This window comes from Cornus florida, unplaced genomic scaffold (assembly GCF_030987335.1).
Source record: "Cornus florida cultivar Cherokee Brave unplaced genomic scaffold, ASM3098733v1 CherokeeBrave_3.0.0_Hap2_Chr04, whole genome shotgun sequence".
In the NCBI taxonomy this organism is placed as follows: Eukaryota; Viridiplantae; Streptophyta; class Magnoliopsida; order Cornales; family Cornaceae; genus Cornus; species Cornus florida.
The window spans coordinates 90,062,833-90,080,044 of NW_026775574.1; the positions used below are offsets into that span (position 1 = coordinate 90,062,833).

General features: G+C 34.4%; 1 protein-coding gene and 1 long non-coding RNA gene across 2 annotated transcripts; one reads left to right on the forward strand and one right to left on the reverse strand.

Moving 5' to 3' along the window:
• The first annotated feature begins 2,909 nt into the window (after positions 1–2,909).
• On the forward strand, positions 2,910–4,558 carry LOC132305324 (uncharacterized). The gene is made up of 4 exons (XM_059802984.1): positions 2,910–3,428; positions 3,522–3,734; positions 3,973–4,116; positions 4,451–4,558. Exons 1-4 carry the CDS (start codon positions 2,910–2,912, stop codon positions 4,556–4,558), a joined length of 984 nt encoding a protein of 327 aa, XP_059658967.1.
• An 8,938-nt stretch (positions 4,559–13,496) lies between these two features.
• LOC132303856 (uncharacterized) lies at positions 13,497–17,116 on the reverse strand. Its single transcript, XR_009481385.1, has 3 exons — positions 16,736–17,116; positions 14,520–14,572; positions 13,497–13,723 (listed from the first exon to the last, which is right to left on the reverse strand). It is a non-coding gene; the product is annotated as an uncharacterized LOC132303856 (long non-coding RNA).
• Between the last annotated feature and the right edge of the window lie 96 nt (positions 17,117–17,212).

The following is a 17,212-nucleotide window of genomic DNA, read 5'->3' on the forward strand; positions in this document are numbered from 1 at the left end:
ACAAATTTTCTAAGAATTGATTCACACTATTCTATAAATGTCTAGAAGAAACTTCACAGACATTTTTTTTTTAGTCAAATATCAAAATATATATATATTTTTAGACAAATGATATTTTTACACAAAAATCTAGGATATAGATATTTTGTAAGACTGAAAAATCTAAGTAGTTCATTGAAACCAAGCTAGCAAATTGTTCTGCTACTTCATAGAACTATCCACCATTAAAATTTCAATTTGCAATTACTAGGCGAAATAGATCTTACCAGTGAACTGGGTGTTTAGGAGTGTATCTAAATATTTAAGTAATTATCACATTAAATGAACATTTTTTTTCTTACCTGTTTTCAAAGCACTCAAAAAAAAAAAAAAAAAATCTTCGTAAACATAGTTCATAGTTCACACTATCCTTCCCAGACCAAAGCCGACATTTTTTAATTGGTCGGGATCACATGCATGATCATAGACGATTAATAATTTTTCCTGTTTTAACGGTTAAAAATGATATTGATAAGCAGCAACCTTCCTATTTCAGTACCACCACTTTTTACTAAGATTTTAATCATTTCTAACCCTCCAAATCTGTTAGTATAAAAGGCAAAGCAGTTTAAATGCCGTCCTCCAATTTGATTTAAACTATTTTATATCTATTTTAGAAATAATTTGTGAAAATATGTGTACAAATATCTAGTTTCTAGAATACGAGAAATTAATATATATAAAAAAAAAAGTAAAAAATAAATTAATATAACATTGTAGATTTTTTGCAAGAATGAAAAATCAAAAGCTCTCAGCATCCCTTGCATTCTCCTTCACCCAAATTTTGGTCTCGCAAACTCGCAACGCCTCGTTGCATTGGTTGGGTGGTTCGTACTTTCTTTGTTGGGTAACGAACACAAAATTGTGCACATCGAAACTTTATAGGTCAACACTCTGTTATGACTAAAAGTTAATGGGAAGGTCATCATGATATATAAGGAAATCAAAGAAAAACAATATGCAAAAGAGCCTACCAGAGTCAAAATGGAAATTATTTCTGTATTTGGCAGCTCTTATTTATTTATTTATTTTGGGCTGATTTTTAGATTGTTCCTACTTCGAAAATAATTTAATTTTTTTATTTGCAATTTTTTTGGCCACGAGATTGTTTCATGCCAGTAACTATTTTGGTGATACTGAATACTCTGGGTTTATGCTGGAAATTTCTTAAGAGTATGAGTTTGATATTCTCATCACATTAACACTTGGCTCCATGATATTGGAGCTTGGTTCTTGTCCCCTGAGAATTAGCTGTTGTTTGATAAAAACTTAACTTTTCTAGTAAAATGTTTTTATTTTATTATATATATATATATATATATTGATTTTACAATCAAAAAAAATATTAAAACTTAACAAAAAAAAAATAATTTACCCATTCATTTTCGACAAATTATTTTACATATACCACTCAATAGATTTAACCTCTAGCTAAATATTTGCCAAACACCGAAAACTAAAAAATAAAAAATATATTTTTACCTGAAAAATGAAAATATTTTTTGATAAAAGATACGGAGTGTATATAACTTTTTACTCATATTTTTTTTTTCTTTTCATTTTCCTACTATGATTTTACTAATATTAACGAATGATAAAATTTTCAATTGATTAATATATATATATATATATATTCTATTGAAATTAGTGGGTGCAAAAGCTCGAAACCCTGCTCCCTGAGACAACGGGAAGTAAGGTCTGCGCTTCAATTGATGAATTTAAAGAACAAAAGAAATTCATATCAAAATTTTTGCACTGACAACACTTTGCGAATTGTCATGTTAGTATCTCTTTAAATCAAAACCGCAATTCCAAACAAAGCTCCTCCATTCCAGCGACCTAGCCATCCAAAATTTTAAAATTTTTAGAGCAAACACAAAACTAAGAGGCACGAATTTCCTTAGCCATTTTGTCTTGATTGGAACTAGTGGTGTAACTTGGGCGGGCTAGCCTAGCCCAAAAATTTTAAAACTTAGACTTTTAAATTTATAAATCGGGTTCAAATTGGATTGAGTTTTATCAAAACCCAAGCTTATTCAGATTGGGACTGAATTCAATCTGAACCCACTCCAAAACCCTAAATTAAACAATCCGAGCCAAAATCAATAGATGCCCACGTCTTATTTTGTTTTCCTAAAATTCTTCTAACTTGTTATTATATATTTTATTTTGTAATTTGTTATTATATATTTTATTGCTTAGACTTAATTAATATTATTTATATTGATTAACTATTAAAAAAAATTGACCCATAAGACCCGCCCTATTACGACAATGGGACTGATGTAAGCAAGTAGCAACTTAAGGAGCCAATAGACAAGAGCAAGGATTCCTCCACGAGGAAGCAATACTAAAATTCGGTCTGACAACTTCCTTTCTCCGTTAGAAAAAAAAAAAAAACTTTGTTTCTCCGTTCCATTAAGAAACAAGGGCTTGTATTTCGAATCTCCGATCTTTCACTTTGAGGTGACTCTTTTTTTTTTTTTTTTTTTTTTTTTTTTTTTTTGCATAAGCTGTTATTTCAGGATTTCTTATTAGATTCGTGACTAATGATCAGTTAATCTGCAATTGATTTTTGTGTCCTCTATGCAGAGTTTATTTAGCTATAAATTATGACTAGCGGAAGGGCAAAAACGACTGTAACGTCAGGTTCAACGAGGAACACGATGAAGCCCATATCTAAATGCACAAAAAAACACAAGGTAAATATATGTTTGGCTCTGGTTTTTGTTGGTCATAGTACCTATATTAAAATTGATCAGTGTAATTTTTTTTTTTTCGGTTGTGCTGAAGCAATCTTATTTACTGAAATTATTTTTTCTTCTTATTTTGCAATTTATAAGGATTGTATCCGTGGGCTGCCTGATCAAATGCATGTTTCTATTCTGTCTCTTATGGGAACTAGAGAATCGGCCCGCACTTGTGTACTCTCGAAAAGATGGGAACGTTTGTGGTCATACAACATTCTAAACTTTGATGCTTTAGAAACCATTTTTGAGATTGAATTGAATCCGGAGGTACTGGGAGTAGAAAGATCCAAGTACATAAGTTGGGTGAACAAAGCGGTGGAGTCGCATCGTGGTTCAACCATAGATGAGTTTAGGGTTTCTTTTTGTTTCAATGTCACTTCTAGTTGTGTCATTGATAGATGGATTGAGTTTGCAATAGCAAAGCGAGTTCAAAGGCTTGAGCTTGGCTTGAATCAATGTCCCAACTACGAACAGGCTGAAGCATATACTTTTCCGAACCAGAGTTATATTTACATCAAAAGTCCTGCGGGTTTATCCAGCATTAGGCCCCTAAGGTCCCTCTGTTTTAAGCGTGTGAACATAAGTGGAGAAATTCTTGAATACTTGCTCTCCAATTGTCCTATTCTTGAATCTTTACAAGTAGAAAGCTCGGAACATTTAGTGAATTGAAAAGTTTGTGGTTCCTCACTTCGGCTGAAGTTGTTGGAGATATCCTTATGCCCCCATCTGAAGGATCTTGAGGTTTGTGCTACCGGTCTTGTGTCATTTAAATATTTTGGACTGGGCCGAAGAATTGATATGCAAATTAAGGATGCATTCCAGCTTGCTGAGGTGTCTATTTCAGATTTCGTTGAGCGAATAGACACTGTTTTTTTCTCGTTGTCAAGCTACTTTTCGCAGCTCGAGACTCTTTCATTGGCCATGAATTTGGCTTGTTGGAAAATGGTTAGTTGATATTTCTATTGCAATTCTCTGTCAAGGGAGTGTTATTTAAGATCTTCGGAACCACCAAGTTCTAGAAAATTGGTTCGAGTCAGACTGCAAATACTTTTTGTACAAAATTATACCAAAAGTTTGGTCTGGATCGACTCCATCCTCCCAACATCCCTCGGAACCCCAATCCCCCGACACTAGGTAATGACCTTTTTAATTTTGTAAATTCATAATAAGTTTTGCTTTTCAGGGTAATGCAGGATTCCAACTACTTCCTGAATTTACCAAGCTCAAGCACTTGACATTGCAAGTTGTAGCAGATGATTTTGCAAGCCTTCTCGGTTTGACTACCTTGATAAATGCTTCACCTTTGCTACATAAATTTAAATTGCAAGTATTTTTTTTTTTTTAGATTGATGTTTTGTATGTATAATGGCAGAAGTCAATTATCTCTCGTGTCTTCCTCTTAACAGCAGCGGCCATGGATAGAAGTTACTTGCATTGGATAATGGTCTTATTTATATGCTAAGATAAAATTTTGTAGATGTGGAAACTTTTACATAACTAGGAAAAAAAGAACAAAAAATAAAAAATTAACATACTATGACTAAAAGTAATTAATTGGACATTCTCATGTTTGATAACATCATGGTAAGTTTCTTATTTGTAATGAAGTGATTGTTTGAAGGTCAAAACAGTTCGATTAATACTTTGTGGCTGTTTTATAGTTGTCAATAGCTTTGATAAGGGAGAGGTCGAGGAAGGTTGAGTTGTCGTTATCGTCCTCAGCGGTGGCGGCTCGTTTGCGCTTAGATATGTGGTTGCAGTGGTGGTGATTTCAATTATTTGTCTTCGTCTTGATGGAGTAATTACAAATCCCCAATTTCTGTGCAATTTCGGGTGGGTTTCTTTATATGTGTTTGTCTGTGTATATGTATCTATGTATGTGTGTGTGCAAGAGAGGGAAGAAACACAATTTGTTTGTGTATATATGTATCTATGTGTGTATGCGCGCAAGAAAGGGAAGAAGCAATTTCAATTCTCTATGTATACGTGTATATGTGTGTGTGTGTGCGCGCAAGAAAGGGAAGAAGAAAATTTTGGGGGTGGTTTTGTAGCCCTAGTTGTGGACGGTGGTGGTGGCTGTGGTTGTGGCAGTGGGTGCAGAGAGATGGTGGCGGTGACGGCACCGTGATTGACGAGAGATGGTGCGAGTCAAAGCTTCCACTTGTTGTTGAAAACATTTTATTGTCTCAAGAAATCCGTTGGACAAGCGGATTCACATACATGCCTTCATCTACCTTGCCAGTGGCCAAGATGGATCATCTCCATTAACGATCCACGGCGGCGAAATTGACGACAATAGCGGTGTCGGTGGTGGTGAGTGGTGATTCGGTTGATTTTGATTGGAGATGTGAAAGCCTTTGTGGTTGTTGGGAGGAAGGACAGATGGGTCTGTCGTCGCCGGCGGCGGACCAAGAGTCTCAGATGGCCACTAATCAATTGGGGTTTGATTGGAAACCTAGGCAGTGGTGAGTGGTGGTGGGTGAAATCGAAGGGGTGGGTTTTTTCTTGGGTTGTCTTCAATTAGGTGGCGGGAGGAGGTTAGGGAATTGGGTGTGGCGGCATCGATGAGGGTGGTGGCGGCTGGTGCTCTATCTTCCCCGCTGCTCTTCCATATACATATGCATATACATATACATATACATATCTATATATAAGGGCAATAATGTATATAATGTATATATATAAGGGCAAATTTGACTTTTCATGAGTCTTGATATTTTACCATAAAATGAATTAAATATTAAAGGGCAATTTCGTCTTTTCAAACATTTTAAGGGCTTGTTTGGATCAAAATTATTACAGGGGGTGTCTTTGTCCAAAAAAGAGCTAAATTGTTTATGGTTGTCAATATGTCAAACATCAGGGATGTCATTGTAATTAAACCTAAATTTTTTTTTGAACAAAAGATAGAAAAAGTAGAACTCAATTTTTGCACTACCATATGAAGTGTCATGTCAGTATCGTTTCCAAATAAAACCACAATGTACTTGGACACTACTGTCATTCACATTCTGTTGGTCCTTTCTCCATTGATTATTAGTGTTAGATTCATTATTTAGAGGCATCGACTCCACCGGCTCAAATTGTCAAAGTTTTTGCTCAAATTTTATTTATTTATTTTTTGTCTGAGTAACCATTAATGTCTAGGTTAACCTATTTTAGAACTATAATGATTAAAAATAAAATTCAAAAATCATAAAGACAATAATGATGCCAAATAAAAAAAGATGATAAGTACTTAGATATGTTGATGGCATACTTTCCATTTTTTTTTTTTTTTTTTTCATAACCGTGGAATTCTTTGAACGCCCTTTGGACCCACCCCTACAGGGACACTGGCGCAGCCCAACACCAAATGTCACGTGCAATCTAGGAAGAGTGTTTCCCTCAACGCAACGCCCATTCCAAATGTCAAACTAGGAACTCATAAGCACCTCCGCGCCGGTAGTGTTCATAGTATACTTTTGCACTAGCTATTATCAATTTATTAATTATTTTTTTTTTCAGATAATAACGATCCAACTTTATATATACAGTTACAAGAAAAACAACATTTCAACTAAGTTTTAGAAACTATAACCTGACCTATGTAGTTTTAATGTTTTAGGAGCAGCAAAATGAATGCAAACAAATTTTTAATTTTTTTTTTAATATAATAAATGTTGGAGGCAGCGGAAGCCCCCAACAATATTTACATATCTATATTTCTAGTTGCTCGCGGTGAAAGATATATCAATAGTAGTTACATAATATATATATATATATACACACACACACACACCTTATCACTCTCGTCCCCTCTCCTTCCTTTATTCAAATCAAAATTCAGTATTTTTACACCTAAACCCTCTTTTTCTGGACAAATTAACCCATCTCAATTATTTTCTTCAATTTTAATGCCCAATCCGTGAGCAACTTTCTTTAACTCCTCCTGTGCTTCTTCATCAACGGACTGGGCAAACACGATATCTCCCTTGTAGTTGGAGTCGTTCACAAGCTTCGCCATGTAGTGAAGCTCATCAACGTCGGAAATGGCAATATATGATCGGAAGACCCATCAGTTGTTGCTTTGCATTGGCCGCCACCTCTGTTTTATTCAGAATCTTCTGTTCCACATGATCAAGACGATGGTGTATTTTGTCTCTCTCGTCATTGAGCGTATTCCAACCACGATTTTCTTCTCGGAGTATTTTCTCCACCCTTATTAGCTCCTGAAGATAATAGAGTGACATAGCTAAATATTCAACAAGAGAGTGTTTCACAGTGAGTAGTAAGTTTGGAAGTTGGGATTTTTAAAATTAATAATCACACTATATTTATGATACTATATTTATTAACAATCCGATTTGCATGAATCCATAGTTATAATATATGAGGGACATATAAATTGCATAATATATAGAAAATTCTACACATTTACTTTTTTATTTCCACCATAAATAACTATCCAAATTGCATGATCGACAATTATAAGTCGAAAATATGAAATGGTATGGTGTGATATATACCTAATTTTAAATTTTACTTTTCTATTCTTATATTTTGTTTTATTGTGATTTATAAATGCCTACACCCCTTTCGTAGGAGCTAAAATATTATTTTATGATCGGTTTTTATTTTCAATATTACATAACAATCCTATTATTACATCCCACTTAGCAATGATGTAAGATTATAAATGGAGGAAACTTTATAAATAAATGAGTATATATATATATATATATATGAAGAAAAAAATAAGCTAATTTCTCCGCTTGTTAGGGGATTAGACAAAAAGATAAAGTGAGCAGGGGGAGTCAGAATTTCAATTTAGGGGGTAAAGTACAAAAAATAAAAAATAACAAAAAGAAGAATAAGAATAATAGTTAGTAGAAGAAGAAGAAAAAGAAAAGAAGAATGACATAATTTTGAAAAGAAAAAAATTAAAGCATGACTTAAGAAGGAAAATTTTACTTTTTAAAAAAAATTAAAGGAATTTAAAGAGAGAAATAGAAAAATAAGAAAAAAAATTAAAGAGAATTTCAGAAACTAAAATAATTTTAGGAAGCATTATATATAAATTTGTAGGCATGAAACAGAACGAGGTCATTGATATTTGCGCTACCTACTGACATTTGGCAAACACGTGCACGCGTAGATTAATACCTACTTGTTCATACACTAGAGCCAAGTTAGCATTTCCCATACATTTCCGTTATATATCAAAACTAGTAAAATAGTAAGTGCGTCACGTTAGTAAATTATAAGTTAAAATTAATATTTAATAAAATAATTATTTTTTCAACTAATAATTATAATTAAATTTTAAAATAATAATCATACGGATAAATTAATTAAGATAAACAGATTACAAGATTAAATAATGATGATAACTTATAAAATCTTTATAATAATAAATAAAAAATTATTCTATAAAATATAATTAGCAAAACTCAATGATCAAAGAACATAAAAATTGACATAGAGAGATAAAAATAATAATTTTTAATTGAACTTTTAAATAAAAATTCAATTATTGATAGGTATATTTTCAAAAACCTAAAATAATATAAAAATCAAGACTATTTTTTTTTATTATAATTCTCTAATATTTATTTAGAAATGAATAATATTCAACAAATCAATGAAACTCTTTTTAAAAGATAAAATAATAACCTTAGGCAATATATAAATATATATTTAAATAAATAAAAACTTCTAAATAGTTTATATTAATTAAGAAAATAAAAATAATTCATAATAAATAGGTAATTAGAGTTTTATAGAAACTCTTCCACCGACCTTATATTAATTAAAAATAAATAAATAACTCATAATAGATAAATAATTTGTGTCAGAGTTTGATAGAAACACTTTAAAAAACTCTTCTTAGAATAATTTATAAATATTTATTATGTTAATAAATAAATATTGAAACACTAAAAATCTTTGTACTTATAATAATAGTATAGATTATTTCAAAAGACACTGGCCATTATTTTTATCTCAAGTATTGATCAATTAAAATATTTGTGATGAACTCTTTCTTAAATGTTTTGGACAGAGTTTATAATAGTTGATACTTCTTATAATTTTTTTTTCCTCAAAATTTTCCTAATTGGTTATTTATTTAGTTATGAGTAATGCTCTTAAGAGGGCTCTCTCATGAGAAGAGCCTTGAGCTTTTCAAAGGGTTTGGACGTTCCAATTATGTTGTAGGAATTATTTGTTATGAACTCTTTGTTAAATATTCTGGTCAGAGCTCATTATAGGTCGATACAATAAGGTGATACTTCTTATAAATTTTTTTTCCCCCAAAATTTTCCTAATCGGTTATTTATTTAGTTATGAATACTACTCTTAGGAGATCTCTCACATGAGAAGAGGCTTGAGCTCTCCCCATTTAACAACTCGTGGCTCTTCTTATGAGAGGGACCTCTTAAGAGCATTACTCATTTCTTTATTTGTAAGTCTACTTTTTTGGAATCATCAATAAGGACAATAACAAATTATGGTTATGTTTTTTTCCTCACCTGAACAACAAATACATTCACATACTCACTCTGCCCTTACGAGAACTTAACCTCAATCTTATACTTTAGAAGGCCAGAAAGTACTACTAACATTTGTCAATAAAAGCCTCAAGTTAGCAACTTTGCTTGGTAAACGTGCTCCATTTGTGAAACCACGTAAAGGCCAAAAGATTGCTGAATGCAAATGGGTTTTCAAGAAAAGGGAACTCTAGGTGTTGAAGATGCAAGGTACAAGACACGCTTGGTAGCCACGGGTTACAGTTAAGTAGAAAGAGTGGACTTCAACGAATTGTTCTCACCAGTTGTGAAGCTAGCATAACTCTATTCGCGTTTTGTTTGCCATGGTCGCTCTATTTGATTTAGAATTTGAGCAACTTGATGTCAAGACAGCTTCTTTGCATGGTGAGCTTGAAGAACAAATTTATATGCATCAACCAGAGGGTTTCATCGTTCAAGGTAAGAAAGATCATGTTTGCTTGTTGAAGAAATCCTTGTATGGAGTAAAGCAATCTCCCGCGGCGGTAGTATAATAGGTTCGACACTTTTATGGTTGGACATGGATACTCTAGAAGTAGCCATGACAATTGTGTTTACTACAGGAAGCTCCTAAATGGTTCTTTTGTATATTTGTTATATGTCGATGACATGCTTATTACTACAAAAGACATGCCAAAAATAAAGATGTTAAAATTTTAGTTAAAGACTGATTTTGAGATGAAATATCTCTGTGCAACTAAAAATATTTTGGGCACGGAGATTCACATGGATCGCCAAGCTAGCAAGTTGAGCTTGTCACGGAAGAGTTATATAGAAAAAGTGCTAGAGCAGTTTTATTTGCAGAATTCCAAGCCCGTGAGTACACCACTTGCTACTCATTTTCATCTCTCTATTGAATTATCACCGTAGATCACGGAGGAGTAAATGTCACGTGTTCCAGATGCTAGTGCAGTTGGTAGTATTATGTATGCTATGTTTTGCACTCATCCTGATATTCTATACGATGTTAGTGTTGTTGGTAGATATACGGATGATCCGGAGAAAGAGCATTGGCAAGTTGTGAAGTGGATTCTTCGGTATTTGAAAGGTAGTGCAAATGTTGGATTGGTGTATCAGAAGAGCAGTGATAATAACATTATCGATTTTGATTCCGACTACACTGGTGATTTAGACAGAAGAAGTTCTCTAACAATATAGGTCTTCACTCTCTCAGGTTGTGCAATCAATTGGAAAGTAACTTAGCAATTGACAGTTGCTCTCTCCACTACAGAAGGAGTATATGGCAGTCACTTAAGCAGTGAAAGAAGTTATTTGTTTAAGAGGTTTGATTTGTGATTTGGGTTTGCAACATAGTACAACTATTGTTTATTGTGATAGCTAGAGTGCTATTCTTTGACCAAAAATCAAATGTATCATTAAGGAACCAAACACATCAATGTTAGATATCACTTTATTCCGGAGATCATATCCTAGAGGGAAATCACATTGAAGAAGATTTACAACGCATAATCCGGCGGATATGATGACAAAGTCCATTCCATTTCTCAAGTTCAAACATTGTTTGGACTTGGTTGGTATTCTCACATGCTGAGAATTGCCCTAAGGGATTTTGTGGAGAAGACAGGTTGGATGTATTTTTTTTTTCTTTTCCTGGCAGTAACAACCCAAAGAACAAAACCACATACAAGGAAAGAAGAACCATTAACACCTAGCAACACCCCCGTCTAGTTCTGCCAGCCTCAAGATAAAGGAAGGGACTGCAACAAGCACATTGTCATACTTAATGCGACCCCGTGAGAGGGAATCAAGTGCATGAGCCACCTGATTACCATTGCGCGGAACATGGGAGAGACTGAGGCCCATGAGAAATCCTTCAGCTTTATCCAGATGTCATCCATAATGGAGGCAATCTCCATAGAACAAGCACTCGCACAAAGTACGGCATCAACAATCCGCTTAGCATCAGATTCGAAACATACATCCGGATAATTAAATGATCAAGCCCAACAAACTGCCCGTCGAAGACAAAAAGTTTCTGCCATCAACACTGAAGAGGAGGGGAAAGGTTTGATCACCACTGCTTTAAGAATGGCACCCAAAGAGTCCCTAAAAACAACACCGCCACCTCCCATTAGCAAAGATTTAGAAAAGCTAGCATTGACATTACATTTTATGATTCCATCCAAGGGACAAGTCCAAGTATCTTGTGGCAATAAGACTTGCGGGCTCGACGACACCATCCCACACTTCTGCTGCACCTCCATAAACTCCCAAAATCGATCATAATTTCGCCAATGTGGAGATTTGTTAAAAAGTCAACATTGATTTTGGCAGCCTATATGGAGTGATAGTTGATGCAATAAATGCATCTTGCAGCTTGCAGTTCATATTACAGCTGCCTCTGTACAAATGACAGCTGCTTGGCAAAAGTCAAATATTGATGCTATATCTCACCCAATTTTACGGGGTATGCTGGAATGGTTTGCCTACAAATAGCAAGAGGCATTCTGCCTCAACGTGTGCAGAGTGTAGAGCTCAAGTGAGCATTTAGATGGAGAGTGTTAGACTCTAACTCCCTTGGGTTATTGGGCGTATTTGGGTTTTGAGTGTGAGCCACTACTTGTGTACTCTTTGATCTCCAAAGTGAATGTAGGCTACAGCCATTCCTTTACCATTATTTTTCTCAGTAACTCCATTCAGTTCTGTCGTAACAAGTAAGGCTATAAGGATTGCAGGTCTTAATGGGTTCTTTTTCATTTCAATCTGTAGACTATGGCATATTTGGATAAATTTGTGCATTTTAATGTCCAGTTTCTTATATCTTGGGCCAGACAACTACACAAGGAGGTTAATTAGGTACATGGATCCACTGTGCTATGGTGATTATCCATCTGCAATGAAGGAGTGGGTGCATTGAGTTCCTAAATTCTCTAAAGAGGAGAAAAAATTAGTCAAGACTACATGCCAATAAGTCCTTTAATTGTAATTTTGTAAATTTTGAATACTCTATAAAATAAATAAAAAATTAATATAAAACCTCTTTGATGCTTTCATCAACTAACGGAATTCCAGTGCAGGCTGATGGGAGTGACAAGATATACATTTACCCAGAAGGGCTAAGGGATTTGCTGCTATATCTAAAAAAAACAATACAAACACCCTAAGCTCTACATCATTGAGAATGGCTAATAGCTTTTTAAGTTAGTTTTTTTGGTTTCATTATTTTTTCAGTAAAGATTAATGGTTAAGGTCAGCAAATTTACTACATTTTTGTTACAATCCCAATAGGGGTTACTTCAAAGTCCTCCACCACAGTTTCGGTGAAGGAAGCAGAAGCAGCTGGGAAGAAACAAGAAATTGAGAGTGTTAAACGATGAGTACGGAATAGATCACATTTGTAACCATCTACATGTCGTTCATGAAGCAGTGGCATAGTCCTTAACAACTTAAATGTTTGGGATAATTAGTATTGTAATATGGTATCAGAGTATTGGTTTGGGAGGCGGTATTGGTTTAAAGTCCTATCTCTGCATTTATAGCTCAGAAAACATGTTATTTGTCTCTTTGACAAGTTCATGATGTTAAAGACATTACTGGTTGTACTAATTAAGTATTTATGGAGATCTCAGGACAAGCACAGTGACATATGGGATAGGTGTCCTACATTACCCATTGACTAGTTTTACTGCTGATAGAGAAATGGAACTCAAAAAATGCTCTATTCTAGGATGTTAAGTGGCTAATAACATACCAATCCAAATTAGTCCCGAACACTGTTCATGATTCATGTTCATGTAAATGTGTTTGTTTTTTGCGAATGCAGGAAGGGACCAAACACGAATGGATATTTCGTGTGGACACTAATGGACAATATGGAAGTGGAAGAAGGCTACAAAGTAAGCTTTCAGCTAAACTATGTGGATTATCTACACAATCACGAGAGCTATTCAAAGAAGTCTGCTATATGGATCCATTCTTTCCTCAGCCCTTGGCAAAATTCAGTGGTACTGAAATGGATTGTCGCCATTGCTCCTCTCAGGACTCTGATTTTTAACCTTCTTATGTCTCTGTTCTGAATAAAATCAAATTGCACAAGTTTCTCTCTCTCTCTCTCTCTCTTCATAGGAAATTTAATATCTAAATCAAAGGTTCATTTTCCTAACACCCTTTCTTTCTTTTTTTCTTTCTAATACGCATGTTAGGACAATGCAAAATACATAAAAGAGTGCAATATGAACTGAGTCTTACAAAATCTAAAGTTGAGGGAGCATATTCTCTCAAATGGCAAACAAATTGTTAGTGTTGATTGGATCATTCAATCGATACAAAAATGACATTGATGTGTTTAATGCTTACACGTGAATTCAGGTACCTCGTATGCAATAACATCTTGATCTCTCTTGTTACTCCTCAGCTCAGGCACACCTGGAACCATAATACAAAAATGAAAGGTCAAGGATTCACGCCCACGTAAGGACAAGTGAATAAAATTAGCAGATTGTTAGTCATTTAAGTGTTAAAAAGTACTTCATATAAGTTTTTTTTTCATTACAATAGCAACACCAAATGGATTCATGGAACCAAATAAAAGTGTCATTTTATTTAACGAAATCTAGCGGATCGTCAACAATTTACCCAACTCTTCCTAAGACTGGAACAAAATTTATAGGTTAAACCAAAATTATTTTAAATTTAATAGATAATTCTCTTCACCTAATCAAGAAAAGTGGTTTAGTAACACAATTTAGATGATTTAAATCGGTGAAGAGAAATAATTAAATGTTTCCAACATGGTACCATAAAGACATGGCAGTATAACGTATCAATGGATTGTCCAGCCACTTTGTGAGAGAAAACAATCCAAGTAATTTAAAAATGACTCAAATAGAAAAAATGCATCAAGAAGTATCACTTGACTTATTCGAAGCTTATGAACCATGTTAAACTAGATTCTCTTGACATCGTCCATTGTGGTAGATTCTCCTTTCTAGAAGACAATCACATCATCAAACAAAATTAAGCACGCTTTGTTTGCATGTAGCGGATAAATAAAAGATTCATAAAAGTGGAACCAAAGAGCAGTGAAGCATTAGGTGAACCTTATTGTTATAGGCATTTATCACCAACCTTATAGAACATCAGAGAACAAATAACTAAAACATACACCTTATAGCATGAAATTTATAAGTATCTAGCTATACAGAGAGAAAGGAGGCAGTACCTTGCAACACAAAACTAAGCTTTTGGTTCCCCGTATATGGACCTATCTGCAAACTGTTAATGAACATATTTTAGTCAATTGATAATTGGTGAAGATAATAAGGGAAAAAGAGTTATGAGATAGTTGTAGAAAGAAGAAAAAATGAAGAACAAATCAAGATGTATAAAATATGCAAAATTTTACACTGCACTAAATGGCCATTCTGAGATTTTCTGCAGCTAATGTATATAATGTGCAACTCATTTAATCAAGAGAAATCTATCTGAAAATGGTCACTTTGGAAGAATACAAGAAAATGATCTCAACTTCAAAATAGATTTCAATTCAAGCTACCATTTGGAACATACAACCGGAATTTTTAGACGGAAGGTGCATAAAAAGACAAACATACTTGTGCAATAATTAAATACAAAGAGTAAAGAAAACAATACCATGAGTACACATGACATAACCAACTAAATATGACTCGGGCAATGTGAAGGAATGGAATGACATAATTGACAATTTTGTTTTTTTTCCTAGTTGGTACTCACACACACATGCCTCCACTGAGGCTCGAACCCCTGACCTCTCTTTGAGAAGTAGGGGCTTGATAACGCTAGGCCACTGGCCTATTGGTACATAATTGACAATTTGTTTGCCTTAAAACCTACTACTAGATACTTAGGGAGTTTAAGAAAAGCCAAAAGTTAGAAGGAACAACCATGTTAAATGCACGTTATAAATTACAGCATTAACACAAAAATATAAAAGGAACAACTATGTTAAATGTACTTTTTAAAATCGTAGCACTAACACATTAACATAACCCATTAATCTTGATGATTCACTTATGCAATAACTTAACAAATCCTACCCTCCAATTGGAGAATAAAGCAACCATAAAGTTCCTATACATGCCTATGCTTTTAAGCATTAAAAAAATATATATATATAACTTGAAATTTTGAAATTGGAATTCATTGTGGTAATTAAATTAATTGATTTCCGAAGCTAAGAAAATATTGATACTAAGTTAGGAATCTTTCTAGTACATCCCACTCAAATTAAATGAGCTTTCCACGTTTGTCATAGTCTTCTAATATCCAAAACAGTCTCGCCTTTGATCTATCAGAACCACATGTTTTAAACCCTTTCAGCTTTTCTCATGAAAAAACTCCAGTAAAAAATAAATAACTTAAACTGATATCATCAAATATATTTGAGGTAAATCAAGTCAGAAATAATTAACGTAAACTGATATCTTTTCCAGATAAACCCTTTCAGCTTTTCTCATGAAAAAACATCCTATAGAATGTTTGTTTAACTTGCCAGTGTTGCAACAGTTGGCTATTCCAAAACATTATTTTGTAGTCTGGCTTCCATTCAAGAGAGACTATCTACACAACTCTTATTCAGAAAGGAATTATCACTGTTGGGGTCTGTACTTTTCGCAGAAGCAGAGTTAAAGATAGGATCACAGATCACCTATTTTTGCTTGCAGCTTCACTAGCAGAATATGGAGGGCCATTGCAGCTAAAGGAGTTATCAGGTGGCCTGATCTGATTGGTATGGGATGCTGAACTGGGTAATCCTTACTTTGAAAGGCAGAACTCTTATTAACAAGCTTGCTTCTGCTGCTACAATATATGAGGTTCGGAAGGATATTAATCTTAGGATCTTCTCAAATGAATATAGAGATTTGATACCCTGATCAAGGCCATTATTCAAATAGTCAGAACATAGTAAATGAGAAACTTACGGAAGAATGGGCTTTACCTGACTCTATCTACAAAACTCACGGTTGATTCCGAGCTCTATCAAGTGGGGAATAGTTGGAGCAATTGCAGGTCCTATTGGTGTTGGTTATTGAGGTTTCGTTGGCTCAGCTTTCACTTGAGCTATGAATACTTGTGTTCCGCTGCTACTAAAAGGGGTTATACCTGCTACTGTTGGGCTGAGTTTGCTGAATTGTTATGAGGGGCTGTCATTGTAGTTGTGATCAGCTGTTTTTTATTTTTTATTTATTTATTTATTTTTTGTATAAACTTCGACACTTCGTATTCCTGTTCAGTGGGATTTGTGGTGGTGCGGGGGATTTCATGACTTGCTGATGTATTCTGGTTTGGTATATATTATTAAAATAAAAATAATATTAAAAGCATCCAAAATTCCCAACCAGTAGGCAATGGGGTATTCTGTTTGGGAACTAATTAACAAGCGTTTCAAGGTCTTACCGACACCATTACCAACAGCAATATTGCGCATTAGGGAGAGCATCTTAGGGCTGACTCCAGGAACTACTCCCACCCGGCCACCATAGCCTTCTTCACGAACGAACCTGCATGCACGCCTCATCTCCTCCTCAGTCGAAACATAGATCGTCTCAAAATCATGTAGTGTCTGCAGCCAAATTCCAATAAGATGCTCTGCAGAGTCGATCTGATCTGCATATTGCTCCAACCCCGTAGTCACCTCTGCATCTGAAGGAGATTCGCCTCCCCTATACCGGCCTTCAGTTGAGATTCCGCCGCCATGTATTGGCGGAGACTCTGAAGTGAGTTCTCCGTCTCCGAAGGTGGATTCGCCATTTCAGTTGGGAAATAACGGGTGTATGAGAGATTATATAGATAGGGATATGTAGTGTTGGGACTTGGGAGGCAAAAGGACAAAATAAATTAAATAATGGAGTCAAACCCTACAACATCCACACA

Excerpts from the sequence above, each read along its gene's own strand:
- LOC132305324 (XM_059802984.1), top strand. The coding sequence starts at position 2,910 with ATGCATGTTTCTATTCTGTCTCTTATGGGAACTAGAGAATCGGCCCGC. Across the intron at positions 3,429-3,521 it reads CTATTCTTGAATCTTTACAA|GATCTTGAGGTTTGTGCTAC; the intron begins GTAGAAAGCTCG and ends CCCCATCTGAAG. Across the intron at positions 3,735-3,972 it reads ATTTGGCTTGTTGGAAAATG|GGTAATGCAGGATTCCAACT; the intron begins GTTAGTTGATAT and ends TTTGCTTTTCAG.